Source organism: Uranotaenia lowii, chromosome 3 (genome assembly GCF_029784155.1).
Source record: "Uranotaenia lowii strain MFRU-FL chromosome 3, ASM2978415v1, whole genome shotgun sequence".
NCBI classification, from domain to species: Eukaryota; Metazoa; Arthropoda; class Insecta; order Diptera; family Culicidae; genus Uranotaenia; species Uranotaenia lowii.
The window spans coordinates 240,458,676-240,478,572 of NC_073693.1; the positions used below are offsets into that span (position 1 = coordinate 240,458,676).

The 19,897-nt window shown below is 36.7% G+C and overlaps 1 protein-coding gene across 1 annotated transcript in view; it reads right to left on the reverse strand.

Moving 5' to 3' along the window:
- Positions 1 to 8,940: 8,940 nt before the first annotated feature.
- LOC129757233 (15-hydroxyprostaglandin dehydrogenase [NAD(+)]-like) overlaps positions 8,941 to 19,897 on the reverse strand; it is a 28,030-nt gene continuing 17,073 nt past the window's right edge. Inside the window, exons 3-4 of the mRNA XM_055754383.1 lie at positions 9,977 to 10,406; positions 8,941 to 9,907 (exon numbers count right to left, since the gene is read on the reverse strand). Of these exons, the coding sequence (XP_055610358.1) occupies positions 9,793 to 9,907; positions 9,977 to 10,406 (545 nt within the window). The 3' untranslated portion in view covers positions 8,941 to 9,792. The remainder of the gene's footprint in view (positions 9,908 to 9,976; positions 10,407 to 19,897) is intronic.

Sequence of the window (19,897 nt, forward strand, 5' to 3'; positions counted from 1 at the left end):
GGAGGAAGAAAAATCAACAGCCGTTGAATACACAGCAAAAAAAAATGTAACGATGGACGATGTAATTTCTAGAGATGATGTTGTATTACGGAGATCTGTTGTGATAATACCTCTAAATGATGTACACAACGCGAATACGCCTTGAAGTGCAATATCGCATCAAGTAGTCAATCTGTTCTTCTGTTGACGTTCAAATTTGATTTCATTTCAAAAATTAAGAAACGGATTGCGGACTTCAGCTATATTTGTTTGGCTTGTAAGTACTACCAAAATTAATTAAAAATATAAGCAAACCCACAGCTTGAAAAATAACTTCATTATTTTTCATTTTGTATGATATTTGACCCGTATGGATCAGCGATACGAATCATATTCTTTAACTCCAAACAGCCTGGTACATCAAGACAATTTAAAATTAAGTACACACAAAAAAAAATCATAGTAAAACTACTAAATCCGTGGTTTAAATGAACAACAGGCAACCATATTTTTGAGTCAAATATGTTTTGTTGTTTATATTACGTTACGCATAGCTATTTTACCATGTGCTCAATTTGGCTGCGCATGGTAAATTCGACTGCTTTTTAGTAAAATTGTCAATGAAATGATGCATGGTTTTACTTCGTGCCTAGTAAAATTGATATGTTTCATGATGAAACTAGTATGTGTTATGATAAAGATTAGTATGCACGAGGAGCTTGATTTCAATAGTAAAATTACTATGCATGTTTGTTTGTTTATTTGCATGCATGCATTATGACTTCATGTAAAACATTGAAATTCACACTTCCGACACACGTCGGTCAATGTTAGTGTGTTCTCCCGATGCTCTGGAAAGATTTTTTCAAAGTTATGAAACTTGAAAGCAGCTCAAAATTTGTTTGTTTACTCGCGGGTTTGATGATTAATGATCCTGAATAAGTATAAACAACAAGAATGTTTTCCATAGTAAAATTATCATACGCACTGATGTTTTTGAGTCAAATATGTTTTGTTCTCAAAAGTACCATGTGCGTAGTATTTTGTTGATATGAATTGTTGCCGCAATGTCTAAATTACTATGCGATCGCTAGTTGCAATAGAAATTATGATGAAATCATCATGACCATAGTATTTTCGGCAACAAATATTGACAGTTATCGAAAATTACCAAGTACATAGTAATTTCAATAATGTTTCATGTGCACTTTTACAAAATTGATGTTATAATTTGCGTGGTTGAAAATACTATAACGCAGAAATGATAAAATTATCATGACAACGTCTTTGGAATAGCAACGCAATTTTTTTCCGTGTACCATTTGCGACTCAAGTTATGTGCAGGTATTTGATGTAATATCGCAATACTTTTTTTGCTGTGTATCTACGCCTTATTCAGGGAGACATTGTCGTAAGAGTGAATAAAAAAGCCAAAAGCAAAGAAGCCAAGCTTATAGAAGCAATGCGACAACGCCAAGAAAGCGGCGGCCCTATTACATTGGTCTAGGTCTGCCGGGGCTTCCTCGGTCTGTGTGAAAGTGAAAGCTAGGGATGATCCCTTAGCCCCGTCCGCCACGCGACAGCGTGAAGGACAATATGTCTTTCAAGTTCGAACGCGCAGCGTGAGGAGTCGTGCTAATATAAATTTTTGGGCGTGACATGCACAGTAAACCAAAATTACCGAGTTCGGTAATTTTTTTACCGAAATCCTAACATGTGTAAATCGTTAAACTGTTCGGTAATTTTTTCGGTAAAAAATAAACGAACATCGGTAAATGAAGAATCGATTTACCGATGTTCGTTTATTTTTTACCGAAAAAAAATACCGAACAGTTAAACGATTTACACATGTTAGGATTTCGGTAAAAAAATTACCGAACTCGGTAATTTTCATTTACTGTGTGCATTCAACCGCAGACACCAGATACCCAGACTCACCACTGAAGGCTGATTTTGGCGCTTGTTCCGCAGCGCTATCTACGGGTTATCGTGAAACTAACGGCCACATACACAAACGGAAAAATCTTACACAAACATAACTTATTTTGTGTGCATATTGAAACGCCCTTGATATTTCACACACACACACATTTGCATTGTGCTGTTGTTTTCTTTACATCTAGCGATGAACACGGTCGTTTTTGGTTACCTACTTTTGATAGAAAAAAGAACCATTTATAAATTAGAGCGCATAACCAAATGTGGTTAGAATTCAACCATAGACGTTCTTCCATCTTAACGAAACGATTGAATTTATTTCGAAATATTGTCGCTGAATCCCCAAACCGGAGTTATCGTCAATGAGCGCTGGCGACATTTACTGGCGACACTCACTGGCGACAAGTTATTATCAGGACGTGTACAACTTCGGGTGTGTTCTTATACCAAAGATTTTTTATTTCAAAGGAAAGTGCCGCAAAAACAAAGGATTTTTTCCTTTGGTTTTGGTATAAATAAAAAATCCTTTGGTTCAAATGCATTTTCCTCTGTTTCAAAGATTTTTTCTTTTGAAAAATCTTAGATTCAAAATATTAATGCTTTGATACAAAAACCAGTTTCATTTGATTCAAAGTTATTATCTTTGCTCAAAGGTAATTTAGATATAGATTTAAAAGCATTTATTCATTGAACCATTTTCCATTTATTCCAATTGGAAGATTTTTACCCTGTTGTTTCGAAGTTCCTATTAGGAGTTTGAATAATAAAAATATACAATTTTAGTTCTTAAATTCTTTTTTATTCACAAACACATAAAACACTGGTTCACTATAACCGAGTAGGGTTTGATATCGTTGACAAAGTTTCGCATTCTCCGTGGGCCGGTCAATAAACTTCCGAAAGCCACTCCAGCTGCTGGCTGGTCCGACTGGTGATTGCCGTTGAAGATTGGGCCGAAAAAATACGACCGCGGGATTTGGGGAGGTGTTACTTTGCGCAGCTTTCTCCATGTTCGAGAGACTTGGAAATCTATCCGTCGACACGGAATCGTCCATCTTGTGACAGGCAATCGTAATCATAGGCATGGTAGGCGAACAATTCGCTGTCAAAAAGCGCTCCGTCTCCACCCCCCACCAATGAGAAACTTTTGGTACTCCTTGCCTACTGTTGCTCAATATGCAACCACCCGTAGCTGTATAGGCACGCTGGTTATTACTTTACAAAAGCGTTGCCAGTAATGATATTTCACAACGTCGCTAGTTGGCAAGGTTGCCGATCACCAGCGCGAAAACTTCGGATTTCAACTTCAATGACAATATATGATGAATTGGTGGTTTGACATTAGGAAACTCACTTGAAACGACGTGTAAAGGAATTCATAACTCAATATCGATCAATTAAAATAAACTCAATTAACACTTGCAATATTGCACAACGCTTTGTTTGATGTTTGAGTCCATCAGTAAACTTTTACGAGTTGCCATCATTTACGACTAAAACGATGATTGTTCAACGATTCAAGTCAGATGAGTATGGATGATTGTCCGCTACACTTCCTTATTTCGTTGTGGTTGAAAAATAATCATCTTCTGAAATCTCTGATGTGGTGGAAAATCACACATTCTCGATTCACATGAAGAACTGCGGAAATAAAAAGCTGCCTTGACTGCCTAACAATTGCTTCATTTGTGAAGATCACTTTCATCTGCAAGATTTCGTTAACCCCCGGAACCTCCGTCGAGAGTAAATTCAAGTATCCCAAACAATATTGTAACGACACAAAAAAAATCCAATGATTGTATATTGCAAATAAATAAAACAAAAGTAAAGGTGATATTTACAAAATTTGAAAGGAAAGTGTAGTTTACAGAAAAAAACTAATGAAAAACGCAACTACGAAATATATTATCAAGTCACCATCTACAACGAAAAATCGCTGTCAGATTTTTATTCACTTTTTCCTCGAATAAATCCTGAAACTTTCCTTTCGATGAAAAACTTAGTCACATTCTGCTTTTCAAAATATCGAACTAATTTTGGATATTAAATGAGCCCTTTTACCGCCCACTGGACGAGGCAGTTTTTGAAACAATATTTGGACTCCGAGATGATGCATCTCGTAAACATTTTCCCACAAATTTAGTACAATTTTAAAAAAGTACGTTGGTTGAAATATGATGAATATTGACAAACAATCTCAACCATCCGAGTCTGTTTAATGAGAACAGCTTAGCTTTTCCTGATCTGTTGTTCAGTTATTTTTCTTTTAAGTTAAATTTCGAACCATTTTTCATTTTTGAATATCGCATGTGTAATTGGTTTTATCAATGGGTATAAAAAAATGATCGTGAATTCGTCACATCAAAATCAAAACATTAAATGAATTCACTCACACAGCCATACGATATTTGACATTCCATGCTACGACAAGAAAATAAAAATGACCTCCGTTTGCATCAAGATAGTAATGTTCTTTTACCATTCAAAATTCGTTTTGCTGATGTAGAAAAGCATTGAATTCGATATATAAGTTTAGTCACAGCGAAATTATTGCTATTTGCTGGGTAGCTGTTAAGGAACCTTATTCAAAATTATAGTATTTTGAAGAATGGATTCATTTGGTAAACTAATTACTTTTAGTCTGCGGTTTTAACAAACTTTGAATCAATTAATTGTTCCAAATTCAGTGGATATTTGCCCTTGTTTTACAATAATTTTTTTTTTTCAGAATTAAAGATATTCAAGTTGACATTTCCCACGCACACTTGCTCTCGTGTGCGGATTTAGATGGAAAAATAGTCAAAAAAAAAAGTTCGCTTTTAAGTTAATTTTCCCCAAGTCCAGAATTATGCCAAAAAGGCCATTACTGTTGTTTTGACATTTCTCACGCCCACTTGTTGGGTGTGTACAAATGAGCAGGAAAAAATAACCGGGCGACAAACACGGTCGTTTCTAAGATTATTTTTCCAAGAATTTATATTTTTTAGTGAAACAATCAGTATTCTATCACGAGCACTTCCAGCGGCAAATAGAATTAGACAGCTTATCAATACATTCTTCACATTTATTATTCTTTTTTTTTATTTTTTTTTTCTGAAAATTGTCTAAACAAGTTCTAATCAATCCAATGATCAATAAGTTATTTCACTCTTCAAATCTATCTATAGGTATGAGCTAAAAAACAGTTAAGATAAAATGTAATTCAAGTTTTTCAAAAAGTTATATGTAATTGATTTTTTTTGCCATAGTAAATTATAAATCAACCATTCAGATTAAGACGAATAATTCAGAATTCGATTAGTTATTAATTATGTACATTATAATTTTTATACTGTCACTCTGCCAGATAAATTTCGAAATAAAAACCTAATACTTTAAATTGCCTCTCAACTAAGGACCGGTATAACCTAGCTGTAGTGAATAATGGATTAATATAATATTTACGAAAAAAAAATTAAATTAAATATTCCATGAATGAACACTAGCGTTTGTATTTTTTCATCTAAATCAATCAACAATCATTGTTTGAACAACATTCATCTCTTATTATGATACAGAAAAAAATGTAAACAATTTAACATTGAAGACAAAAACCAAAATGAAAATATTTTAGATAGAATTCCTAATACTAATAGGTGATTCAATCAAGACAGTTCTCATTTGGCTTGTAAATTATCAAGTGTATTTTCTTTTCTTGATGAGGCACAATGGTTTCACGATGCCCCGTCAGATGGCGTATGATTCTGGGCGATTTGTAGTTGTATGGGCTCAACCGCCACTGATCAGTCTGGGTATCTGGTGTCTGCGATTCAACTGATGTTAGACAATTTTGCACCTGCAAAAATATTAATAGCAGGAATTCCGGTAAATGGTAGTTCTGGTAAAAGGTTTTCCGGTAAATGGTATAGTCCGTTAAATGAAATCCCTATAAATAGTACAGTCCGGTAAACGGTAGTCCGGTTAATGGTACTTCCGGTAAATGGAATTCCGGTAAACAGTATACAACCAAATTGCGGGCATTGTATGTAAAATTAGAAGAACAGTACCAACTGATGTTATAATAACAATTTCTCATTCACTTTTTCATTCGTTACTTTTGTTAAATATTATTTTAAACTTTGTTCTGTTTGTGTGAATATTTTGTTTTATAATTATTTAATGTTGGTATCATTATATAATAAATACATTTTAGTTGAAGATTGATTTTTTAGGGTGAAAACATGTGAAAATGATATAACAACGTAATTTCACTGAAAATTTCATACATTCAAAAGTTATTTACAAAGGGAAGTGTAAGGCCGATGACATAGTGAGTGCGATGCGATGCGAAACGGCGAATGCGATTCAATGCGGCGAACCACATTTGATGAAAATGTACAGGGTGACAAATAAGTCCGATCACACTTTTTTGGAGTCGCCTGTAGCCTGCACGTTGCATCTCTCTGGTGACTTCTATATGTCAAATGAAAGGGCTAACTCTGCTGCTCAAAGTGGCAGAGTTTCGTTTCTGTTCAGTTTGTTTACATTGAGTTGTGAGCCATGGTAGAGTTAAGGGCAGCTATTATCAATGCTTGGTTTGGCGCGCAGATGACGAGATTATTTTTTCGGACGAGAAGCTGTTCGTTTTGAAGCAAACAGTCAATCGCCAAAATGATCGAGTTTGGAGTGTGAGCCTCCAGCAAGCTCCTGCGGACAAGCTGAATGTTTCCCGGTTCCAAAATAAGATGTCAGTCTTGCTTCCAGACAGATGGCGCAGCATCTCACACCGCAAAGGTTGTTCAGGCGTGGTGTGAGAAAAACCTGACCGATTTCATTTGGAAGAATGAATGGCCTCCTTTGTCTCCGGATCTGAATCCACTGGATTATTTCTTGTGGGGATACATGATGTCGAAGCTGAACGACCATAAAATAACAAATTTGGAGCAATTCAAGCGAGTTATCACGAAAATTTGGGACGAGATGCCGATGGAGCAGGTGCGCGCCGCTTGCGACGACTTCCCGAGACGTCTGAATCTGGTTCGATCAGATAAAGATGGTGTAATTTTGAGATATCCTCTGTGAAGTATCTTTATGAGTTACTGAATAACGCTATGAAAACCAGATTCAGATTTTCTTCTTATTCTTTGAAATATTTAGATTTTCCTGTGTTACCGGACTTTTTTGTCACCCTGTATGTGAATCGCTTAAACCTGACATACTCAACGCGGCGAAGTAGATGTCAATTTGCCTTACAAATCGCGATGATGAACAAAATACGACGGCCAAAGCGCGATCCCGGAGGCTGTACACGATGATGCTGACGAAGTTTGACTGCGTGGTAATAGACGATGAAACCTACGTCAAAGCCGACTACAAGCAGCTTCCAGGACAGGAGTTTTATACGGAAAAAGGGGAAGGTACCCAAGCAACCAGAATTCCCTTAAAAAGGTTCCATATAAGCTTAATCAGCTCTCGTTTGTGTCTGAAGAGAATGCTAATCAGCCCAAAATTTAAGTTCTTAAGGCTACTTTCAAGTTCGTTTAGGTGGCTGTAGAGAACGCTATTCAGCTTCTAAGAGAACGTCAAGAAACTTCTACGCGCCGAGAAAAAAAATCAGATTGACAGATTGCTCTGACAACCACATGTCAGATTGCTAGGTTGCCGGTCTATCATGGTCTATCTCATTGATTTTAATTATATTGTTTTGATTACAAAAGCTGCTTACACGCCTAGAGAATTGAACCGCTGCTCTCTAGGTTGCAATGAAACTCACCAGCCTCTCGACCAATCCAGCAATAGCTAATTGCCACTGTAATGATTAGTATTTAAACTTAATGTCATTTGAGATGATTGAGTGGGTTGGTCAATAGAAGGTACCTTATTTCGTTCAAAGGACTTTCAGTACACAATATGAATCATAACAAAAATTCGCATCATCAAAAATTTATTCGAATATCTTATTTAACATTTATAAGAAAAATTCGAAAAAATCTTGAATTCCATTTGTAAATATCAGTACAGATATAAACAAAACAAATACCATGACAAGAAATTGACAGACATTTTTGACATGTCGCTTAGAATTCCCATATAGGTTCTTTAAAACACCTTCAAGTACCTTAATGGTGCGCTTTAGAATGTTACGCGAACGTTATCGACCTTCTTGAAAAACATTTTTGACATGTCGCTTAGAATTCCCATATAGGTTCTTTAAAACACCTTCAAGTATCTTAATGGTGCGTTTTGGAATGTTACGCGAACGTTATCGACCTTCTTGAAAGAAGTTCCATTAAAAGCGCTTAGAAGTTTCGTTATCGATAGTTTAACCTTTCAAAGGGCGATGGAAGTTCCTGAGTAAATTTTACGCGACAAGAGTCACCTGAAGTTCCCGTAATACATTTTTTCAGCCAAATGTGAACTTCGGAGTTCGGAGTTAAGTAAAAACACGACTTTTGGTTGCTTGGGTAGTAGATATTTTCAATCACATGAAACTGTCAAATTTCGCGAAGAAATATCTGGTTTGGCAAGCCATCTGTACCTGTGGCTTGAAAAGCAGCATTTTCATAGCTTCCTGGACTGTCAACCAAGAAATTTACGTGAAAGAGTGTTTGAATAAACGTCTGCTGCCTTTCCTGAAACACGGTTGTTCCGTACTGTTTTGGCCGGATTTGGCATCTTGCCATTACGGTAAAAAGGCCATGGAGTGGTATCCCGCCAACAACGTGCAGGTGGTTCCCAAGGACAAGAACCCTCCCAACACGCCAGAGCTCCGCCCAATTGAGAAATACTGGACTATTGTCAAGCGGAACCTAAAGAAGACCAAAACAACTGCTAAGGACGAGCAGCAGTACAAGGTAAACTGTCTTTCTGCGGCGAAGAAGGTGGACAAGGTGGCTGACCAAAATCTAACTATCTTACTATGTCATCGGCCTAACACTCCACTAGTTCATAAGCTGCCATGAAACCTCGGTTTTTCGGCTGGACAAATCGATTTTTATAAATATCTCATTCAGGTTTCGGAAAACAATAACTAAGCAAACAAGATAATTTTTAATACATATTTCACAAAATTTATTGCAGTTTTTTGTGATTTATCAAAAGCGATAATAATAGTTATCATAATAATGTATGTCGCAATAAATATACCTTTTTTTATCTTTTCGTACGCTGACATGTAGGTTGGTTGATTGGTATGTTGAGTGATGCGATCCGGTAGTTATGTTAAAGTGTTCAAATTTTCTCGTGAAAATAGTAGAAACAAAACTCGGGGAATCCATTATCCATTGGCGGAAATTTCTCCCCACCATCACAGGTTTAAATACATTCAAGGAGTTTTGCAAACATCTATTTTCTCGTAGAAAATATGAAAAGTGTATCAGTTTTTTATGATATTGAATGTCGATGGTTTTTTGGTTCATCTAATGAATGCTGTATCAAAAGTTTTACTTCCCGTTTTTATTCTATTCTGCTAAAACTAGAGATTCTGATGAATCAAATTTTGTTATGCTACATCACGTAAGGTGACCATTCGCACAGAAACAGATCTACATATTTTCTTTTTAAAGAGATGGGACAGTAAGTTCATCTTTCTCTTACCTATCTTCTGTAGTAGAAATACAAGAGACCTATTTCTCATGTTTTACATAATACTGGTACAATTTAATGCTAAAGATGACACTCCAATTAGTTTGTTTAACTGTCCACTCTGCGACAGATGTATGGTAAATATATGTGATTTAGGTAAATGTTAGTAAAGTTACATAATTTGCAATTATGGCTGAACGGTGTCAATGTTTTGATATATCTAATGGTTGAATTCATTTAGCTTTGAAGAATGGTTTGATTAGTTTGCGTAGCAATGTTATCAAAGGGTTGATTGGAAATCAATTTTAAAATTTAGTGACTACTGTAGGGTATTTCTCTGGGAGCTTTCCCGTTAGTCACCAGCCAAATCGAGCCGGTGGGGGCATTTTTAAGCAGCGGGATCAATTCTCTGGCCACATGTTCTAATCTGGAATACAAAAATAAAAAGAATACCATTGATCAATGGCATTTTTTAAATAATAATCTATTGACTTACTTCTGGAACTGTACTCCAGATATGTCCAGTTTCCAGGCCTTTTCGTGTGCCGGTGAACTGAAGCGCTTGTTGTGGGAGAAGGAATTTTCTATCGGTCCAGGGCAGTAGGCAAACGTCCGGATGTTAGTGATATTGAAGTGATACGGATCACCGCAGGACTTGGTCATTCCCAGGATGGCGTGCTTCGTGGCCGTGTAAATCGGAGTGGACAATTGTGGCTTAACGCTGACCGCCGATCCGATGTTGACCAGAACACCTCCGTTGCCGCCCTTGTCCTTGCTCATAAACTGCTGAGCCAGCAAGGTACCGCGGATGGCTCCGTTCAGATTGACATCGACTTCAAGTTCCCAAAATTTATCGTTCATGATCTCGGCATTGTTGATCACGATGTCTATTTCGTTGAAGATGGTCTTTGTATATTGGAAGGCCTCTGTAAGTTTAGAAAAATAAAGATCATCATTGATTGGTGAAAATACTATTATTTTTAGAAAAATCATAGATGAACGTGATCCAAAAACGTGGAACCAATATCGCAGCTCTCTCATATTTTCAGGGAGACTCAACTTTACCGGCCTTAAAGAGTGTCCACGATGAAATTGCCACACTATGAAATTGCTGTAACTTTTTAACCGTTGGGTAGAATTTAATGAAAATTTGGGTGGATTTAGTTCATAGTGCATTGTTTACATCCTGGAAGTTTTAAAGTCCTGTGATCAAAACCTCGCGGAAATGAAGTCAAAAGAACAGCTCGTTCGTGATAAAATCTTGCCCATTCATCACGAGAACAAGGATCTCTCGCATCGTTCCATCGCTAAAACGTTGAGAAGCGCGAATTCCACGATGTCGCAGGTGATTAAGCGGTTAGAGGAACGATTGACCACCGATAGGAAGCCCAGAAATGAAGGAAAAAGTATTCCGTACAACACCAAAAATTACAACCGCGTAGTTGGGGCCTTCAACCGAAACCCGAACGCCTCCGTTCGGGATGTGGCTAAGAAGCTGCACCTAAGGCGAAGATTAGTTCAGAAGGCCAACACTAAGGCTGGGCTTCGAACGTTAAAGGTACTAAAGGCCCCTAATCGCGACGAGAAGCAGAACAAGTCCACCAAAACCCGTACCAGGAAGTTGTACCTCAACATGCTGACGAAAGTTGAATGCTGCATCATGGACGACGAAACATATGTGAAGGCCGACTTCAAACAGATCCCCGGCAACCTGTCTTACGGCCAAGGATAATTTCAGCGTTCCGGAGCATGTCTGCACTCAGAAGATGTCCAATTTTGCGAAAAAAAAATACGGAAAGGTGTACATGAAAGAGTGCCTTCCAGAAGCGGCACGTCCCAACAATCTTCTGGCCGGATTTGGCCTCATGCCACTATTCCAATGAGGTGCTGAAGTGGTATGCGGACAATAAGGTTAATTTTGCCTAAAATGTTCAACCCTCCCAACACTCCTGAGCTCCACCCCATCGAGAAGTACTGAGCGATTATGAAGCAGCACCTTCTTAAACGACCCAAGGTAGTGAAGACAGTCGAGAAACTGAAGAAAGAATTGGTTTACATGCAAAAAACGGTTGATTCACAAGTTGTGCAGAATTTTATGGCCGAATGAAAACTCGGATTTTGCGAATCAATTTTGTGTGTGCCGATTTCATCGTGGACACTCTTTATTGAAGACCTGCGACTCATTGCAGCGTCCGATATCGTTTAGTGCTTAGTGTGGACTAAGCTTTAGTTCGGTTTTAAATAATTTTCTGTGCTAAAGATATTTTAAATAGCAGCAAGCAAAATTGATAGCAAAAAAGATACTTTGTTGTATTATATCGAGTTTACTAACCTCTAGAAAAAGTATTACACGCAGCGGAAAGATTTTTTATTTCAAAGGAAAAGGTGGCCCAAAAAATGTGAATTTTCCTTTGTTTTTGCGATTATTAAAAATTACTTCAAATGCATTTTCCTTCGTTTCGAAGAATTTTTCTTTTGAAAAATCTTCGATTCAAAATCTAGAAGATTTGAAACAACACGTAAAAAACTTATTCACTATAATCGAGCAATCCGGTCCTTATTTTCGTTGTTTAAGTTTGGCATTCTCCGTGGGCCGCTCAAAAAACATTCGGAAGCCATCCTGTCTGCTGGCTGGTTCGACTGGGGATTACTGCTGAAGATCGGGCTGAAGATAGTTAGACCGGACTGGATATGGGGCGGTGTCACTTTCATCATGTTTGAAACATCCAGGAACTTGGATATCCATCCGTCGACCGGTGCACAGTGTGGTCCGAAAGGGATGAAAGTGGAACTTTTTTCCTAGAGCCTCTTTCTTTCATCTTAACTCTTAAGTGTCTTCAGAATATTTGCTTCTTCAAGCATGCTTCATAACTTGAAAGCAACAAAAGTTAGTCAAAGTCCACTATGAAAAAATTGAAAATTAAAACTTTTTTATTTCAATAGATAGAGCTTTACTTCATACTACAAAGTTGTATTTTTTTATGTAATTCTTTATTTGAAACGGCTTATACAATTAAGTTTCAAGGAGCCAAACTCGCTTTTTTTGTTTTTAAAATCGTTTTCTTAGCTTAGCACTTTTTTAAGAAGAAAATAGAAGATAGAAAGGGAAAAATGAAAATAAAATAGAATTATAGACGAAGATCGATAGCTTTTAGAAAAGAGTAGATTTCAAACATGTAGTCCAAATCTAGCACAGCTAGTACATCTCTCGCTAGAACGTTAGGTGGTTTTCCTCGGGCCCGAAGGGAGTCTATAAACGACAAGGTGGACCTCACAATACAAAGTTTTAGAGCACGTAAAAATATGAAACTTTGTTGAACACATCAAAACCCTATCTCTTTTCAGAGCAGTTTTATTTTGAAAGTTATTTAAAAGTTAGTTTTTTATACTTAACTATAGTTAGACTACACACAACGAAAAAAATCTGTAAAATCACATCACATGTGATGTAAATAAAAAGAAGCATCATATATGACGGAATTTTCAGTGCTTGTTGGAAATTACACGCCAGTAAAATTCTGCAACATGTAAAATGAAAAATGATGTAAAATTTTGCAACGTGTAAAATAAAAAAGATGTAAATTATAAAACCACTGAATCTTAAAAGAAAAACATTCCAATTGGAATTTGTTTTGTTTTATTTATTGTTATTATGATTAAATAATGGAATTTTCTCAGCTGTTAATGAAAATAAAATCTTTTTATTATAAATATAATTTATTTTATCAAGCGGCAAAATTTTTTCATCTCACAATTTTATTTAATTAGGAGCCACATTCACACAATTATTTTCTTCCCCTAAGTACCGGATCCAAATTTGGGTATCATGCAGCAACTTCCAGAACCGCATCCCTGCTGCTCAAAGATCTCCGGGAACCATCAAAACCGAAAAGCTTACTCACGCGCGAGGAAAAGGCTTAGACAAAATACTTTGGTGCACGACTTGACCTAACAGTTTGTTTACATTTTTCTGTATGGTCCTTTTCCTATTCCTGCCTCTCGAAGATCTCCAGGAACCAGCAAGATTGATTAACTTAATCGCGGAAAACCTTCTTCAATAAAATATTGTTGGGCACGACTTGACGCAACACTTTGTTGACATTTGTGTCTGCCTGTTTTCGACAGTTTGTATTTTTACATGACATCATCGCGTTCAGTGTATTGTAATATTAATTAAATTCAAATTCAATGTCCTATAAAATTCCATGTCGTGTAATTTTAAGAAATTTCTAATTCAGTGCTGTTAAGAATTTTGTGTGACCCGAAAATGTTGTAATATTACATCACATATGATGTAACGAAAAAAAAGCATCACATATAATGGAATTTTCAGTGCAAGTTGAATATTACACGTCTATAAACTTCAACAGACCTGTAAAATATGAAAGACATGTAAAATATTTGAGACGTGTAATATTGAATTCGAATTGAAAATTCCGTCATATGTGATGCTTCTTTTTATTTACATCATATGTGATGTAGATTTACATCAAATAATCGTGTTCCGTGTCAAGTTATGTTCGTGTCATTAGAATTCAGTGCTGTTAAGGATTCAACTTTTTTTATTCTGTAAATTTACATTAATAAATCGCGTTCCACGTCATGTAATAATAAAGGTTTTCTATTTCAGTGCTGTTTAGGATTCAGATTTTTTTTCTGTGTAGGATTTACGTTCTAAACATTTGTTGGGGCATTTAAATCACACGTTTGCATAAGATTTCAACATTCAACGACGCAACGATTCCTAGCCAACTTATTGCAACTTAAAGTTTTATGTTTTCTCAACTTCACGAGCGTTTATTGCAAAAACGTGCAAGTGAATTTTCAAAACTAATAAATCATATTGTAGCTTGAACTAAGTGCAACAAATTGGTGTTGGTGCAATGTGTCTCCACGCCCTCATATTTGAAAACCACAAGCATATATTTGATGTGTTTTGCGTGTTTCCATACAAAAATAGATTTCCATGCTATTCAGATGCTCAGAAATGCTATGCAGAAGGAAGGCAGAAGGCAGTTGAAAATAATTTTTGTATGGAAACACGCAAAACACATCAAATATATGCTTGAGGTGTTCAAATATGAGGGTGGGGAGACAAATTGCGCCAACACCAATTTGTTGCACTTAGTTCAAGCTTCAATATGATTTATTAGTTTAAAAAATCCACTTGCACGTTTTGCAATAAACACTCGTGAAGTTGAGAAAACATAAAACTTTAAGTTGCAATAAGTTGGCTAGGAAACGTCATAGAATGTTGAAATCTTGTGCAAAACGTGTGATTTTAGTTCCCCTAATAACCGTTCAGAACATCTTATTCATGTGAATCCTCATCTAACTATAGTTAAGTATAAAAAACTAACTTTTAAATAACTTTCAAAATAAAGCCTTTATAACTCTGTTCTGAAAAGAGATAGAGTTTTGATTAAAAAAGTTTCATATTTTTACGTGCTCTACAACTTTGTAGCATAAAGTAAAGCTCTATGTATCGAAAAAAAAAAGTTAAAATTTTTATTGTTTTCATTGTGGACTGTGACTGAATATTGATGCTTTCAAGTTATGAAACATGTTTGAAGAAGCAAATGTTCTGAAGACACTTAAGACAAACAAATTAATTTGAACGCGAGTGTAAAACCTTTCTCTAAGTGCCGGCGGGTTCGGATATTAAAATGGAATCGAAGATATATATATTTAAAAAATATGTTGTGATTGAGAACTGAATGAAGTGTAAAAGGTGGAATTAGTGGCAGATGATTTTAGTTGAAAATCGCATGGGGGCCGTCCACATACCACGTGGACAACTTAGGGGGAGGGGGGGGGGGGTATGGAAATGTCCACGCTTGTCCACGGAGAGGGGGGTAGGGGTTTGGGTCATATCCACGTGGACATACTTACTTTCAACATATTTTCTTTTTCTAATTGAAAGCAAGTGATAAATAGGATAGCTTAGAAATTTAAAATTTGAAAAAAAAAAATTAGGGGAGGAGCGGGCTATATGCGCCTATCAAGCAGAACACTGATTTAATCAAATATCACATCAAATATGTGTACAAAAACTATATACTCGTGTGCAGGCATCTGTTTTCTATACATTGAAGTAATTTTTATGTCAAAATTTTCTTCTGTTTCTAAGAAAACGATTTTATAATAAGTGTTGTCTAAAATGCCGAACCTAAAACCATGCGGGCTAAATGCGCCTATTTATGTTTTGAACAAAATTTCAGTTTTTTGAGCAATATTTCCGTATAATTTCATTGAAACTGCTAGAAAGTAATAATTTCCGTACGATAAAGCTGAAATTTGATAAAAATCTATGTATAGATATAATTTTATGGAATAAAACAAAAGTTAGGGTTGCCATACTATGGAGGCAGTTTATCCATGAGAAAAACTTTATCAAATCTGTTTTTGGATCTTCAATTCTCTCTGAAGATGTTATTCAGAGCTTAAATTTGAAGGTTCAATAAAAAAAATCATTAATTTTTTCTATTTAACCTGTTATTTTAGGATGGAGGCATTTTACAAACATGATGGGAGCATACAAAAACACTCTATTATTCCACTATATAATCATTATTAAACCTCCACAAAAGCTGAAATATGTTTAATTTCTAAAGTTCATTTGAGTTAGAAACAAAAACCATCCTTGTTTTTGTTTAAAGCTTCTTTACGTTTAATTTTTAAAAGTCGAAATATTACATCAAAATGTATCAAAACCTTGTATGATTTTTTTAATTTTTTTTTTTTGAGTTTGTAAATTCATAAAATTTTGTCTTGCCTTATGTTCTAAGCGTATCACCCTCAAAATGCATTGGTCAGATAAGCTGTCTAGTCAGCCATTTCATCAACCAGCCGTAGGGTCATTTAACCCGATAGGCCCATTTAGGAAACCTTTCCCCTATATCGAAAAATTCATGTCCGGTTTTTTTTCAAAATCAGCCATTTCTATAACAAAAATGCAAAAATTGGTGTTTTCTAAATGTCAAATTATAGGTATTTAAAAAAAACTATTTCAAATCTGTCCACGTGGACATCCTGGGAGGGGGTAGGGGTTTGCCAAATGTCCACGCTTGTCCACGGAGGGGGAGGAGGGGGTTAAAAATCTCATTTTTCTGTCCACGTGGTATCTGAACGGCCCCATGGAATAATTTTTATTGTACCGATTGGGAAAATAAGGGTAAAACTAACTAAATAGTGTCGGAATGCCGGGATTCGAAACATGCTGGAACATGTGTGGATCGATGAAATTTTGTCGCTGTAAACACGAACAAATCAACGAATTCCAGGACTCTCTTCTGCTGGTGTTCGTTGATTTCGAAAAAGCATTCGACCGACTTAACCATGAAAACATCTGGGCGGCTCTAAGGCGACGAGGGGTCCCAGGGAAACTAGTCCATCTCATCGAAGCACAATACGAGGCATTTTCGTGCAAGGTCTTGCACGACGGTGTCTTGTCCGAACCAATCCCGGTAACTGCTGGAGTGAGACAAGGATGTATCTTATCACCGCTACTTTTTCTAATCGTAATGGATGAGATTCTGACTGGATCGATTGACTGTGCAACGAACCGAGGATTGCCGTGGAATCCTTCAACAATGGAGCAACTGAACGACCTTGACCTGGCTAACGATATTGTTTTGCTCGCCCAAACACAACCGGACATGCAGAGCAAACTCGACGACCTCACCGAAAATTCCAAGGCAGCAGGTCTCAAAGTTAATGTCGGAAAGACCAAGTCGATGGAGATCAACACAGGAAATCCCTCCAGTTTCATGGTCGCTGGGCAACAAGTTGAGACAGTGGAGTGCTCCAGTATCTTAGTAGCCAGATAACGCCTGATGGTGGTACCAGGAAAGACATCGAAACCCGGATCAGAAAGGCCCGTTTCGCATTTGCGAGTCTCCGTAACATCTGGCGGTCACGCCAGATCTCTCTACGAACGAAAATCCGAATCTTCAACTCAAACGTCAAATCCGTATTGCTGTACGGGTGCGAAACTTGGTGCACATATGCGGTAACGACGCGAAAACTGCAAGTATTTGTAAATCGCTGCCTGCGGAATATCATCCGCGCTTGGTGGCCTGGCAACTGGATCTCAAATGAGGAACTATATCGCCGGTGTCATCAAAGGGCGCTAGAAATCGTGATTCGGGAACGTAAGTGGAGATGGATTGGGCACACGCTGCGGAAAGATGAAAACGAGATTTGCAGAGAGGCGCTAGACTGGAATCCAGAAGGACATCGAAGAAGAGGCAGACCCAGAAACTCGTGGCGGCGAAGCCTAGCCGCTGAAATCCGAACTGTCGACGAGAATCTTGACTGGGACCAGGTGAAGACGCTAGCTCCGGATCGTCAACAGTGGAGGTCTTTTACCACGGCCCTATGCACCGGTGGATAGGCGCGGGATCATTAAGTAAGTAAGTAAACACGATTTGCATAGTGTATGGCACTGCTTGAATGAGCGCCCAAACGGTTGGAGTAAAATCGGTCGGGATCGAAATATTTTGTACAAACTATCCTCCCAGCTGGGGTGGAGATGGTTTTGCCTTTCTTACAGAAAGGTATAGTTATCGGTCGATTTGGGAGATCCTTAATTATGGGTCTTAGATATACCTTTATAGGTACCTATCGAATCAGCTCGACTAGTTCAGACGATGTCAGTGTATTTGTGTGTGCTGGTGTGATTTTTTGTAAACATTGTCCACACGTTTTTGCGAAACTGGGAAGTACAATAAAAATGATTTTTGTCTTAAAAAATTAGATTTTTTTCCCTCTTCAATGTATAAAAGAAAGAAAAAAAAACAAAATAGTTTGAAAAATAAATTTTCATAGTAATTATCATCAAATCATCACTCCAAAAACGTGTCAATATGGCTGGCTAGCCACAACCAGCAATCACTAAACTCAAGATTATCGTATATATGACGTCAAATTATACGTGACGTCATAGATACGCGCTTGCTATCTAAAAGTATGGACCTGTCGATGTGTGGAAGGGAGAACAGACAGAATTTACTCCCACTCAGGTTTTGATGTCATCCTGACAGAAACCGTATGGGAGGAAGAAGACAGTTAAAATTTTCCCAGCCAAAGATTTTTTTTAAATTTTTATGGATCAGTTTGATACCGATCCATTGCAAAAATTTCGGAACCGAAGCCCCGAATTTGAATCATAAAAATGGTTTTCACCAAGGGGTACTACCCCGAAATTGATGAAGTCGTTGATGAGTACGTCATGCCCACACTGTATGGTACGGAAGCGATAGTAACTTCGCCCAACATTATATTCAGGCACAGATTGCTCTGAGAAGGGGAAAACAACACGGGTACGCGGACGATGTATGTCCTCTCATCTTCTCACATGCCGTTCGTGCTTACGAAGCTTTTTCTAAAGCAGCAACGACAGGAGAGTATTTCGCCCGTGGAAGCAAATTAAATCTAATAAGACAAATGCTACTGAATCCTCTCGAGCTTTAAGCTCTCGGGCTTGTTTTTTTGTTCCCTTTTCTCTTCCTCTCTTCAGATCTAACGTTGCGTTGTTGTTGTTGGGGTTGGTGTCTTGCAAAAACGATGACTGCTTGGAGGTCAATTTGAACTTTCACTTGCTGAAGCCAATGGAAGATGACAACCAAACAGTAGCGCCACCAAGCCCTTCATAGTAGAGTTTGAAGCATTTGGGATTTTTTTTGGAACATGCATATAAAGCTAAAAAGCTAATAATCATTATTGACAAAGTTGAAGAAAATACAAAAATGACAAAATTGAAAAAATTGACTTAATAGACCAATTTGACAAAATTGACGAAATTGACAAACTTGACATAATTCATTGATTTGACAAAACTCACTTAGTTGAAAAAATCATAAAATTTGATGGAATTTATAAAATTGACAAAATCGAGAAAATTGGTCGATAAAATTCACTGAATTGACAAAATTAACAAAATTGAAAAAATTGACAAAATTGACAAAATTGACAAAATTGACAAAATTGAAAAAATTAACAAAATTGACAAAAGAGATGACAAAATCACTAAATTGACAAAATTGACAAGATTGATAAAACTGAAAAAAAATCGACAAAATTGACAAAATTGACCAAATTGACCAAATCGACCAAATTGACAAACTTGGCTTAATTCATTGATTTGACAAAATTCACTTAGCTGAAAAAATCATAACAATTGATAATATTTATAAAATTGAAAAAATCGAGAAAATTGGCAGAGTTGACAAAATTGACGATGAAAAAATCGACAAAATTCACTGAATTGACAAAACTGACAAGATTGATAAAACTGACAAAAATCGACAAAATTGACTAAAACGACCAAATTGTAAAAATTCACAAAATTGACAAAGACAAAATCGACAAAATTCACTTTATTTAAAAAATTGACAAAATGGACTGGCGAAATTTA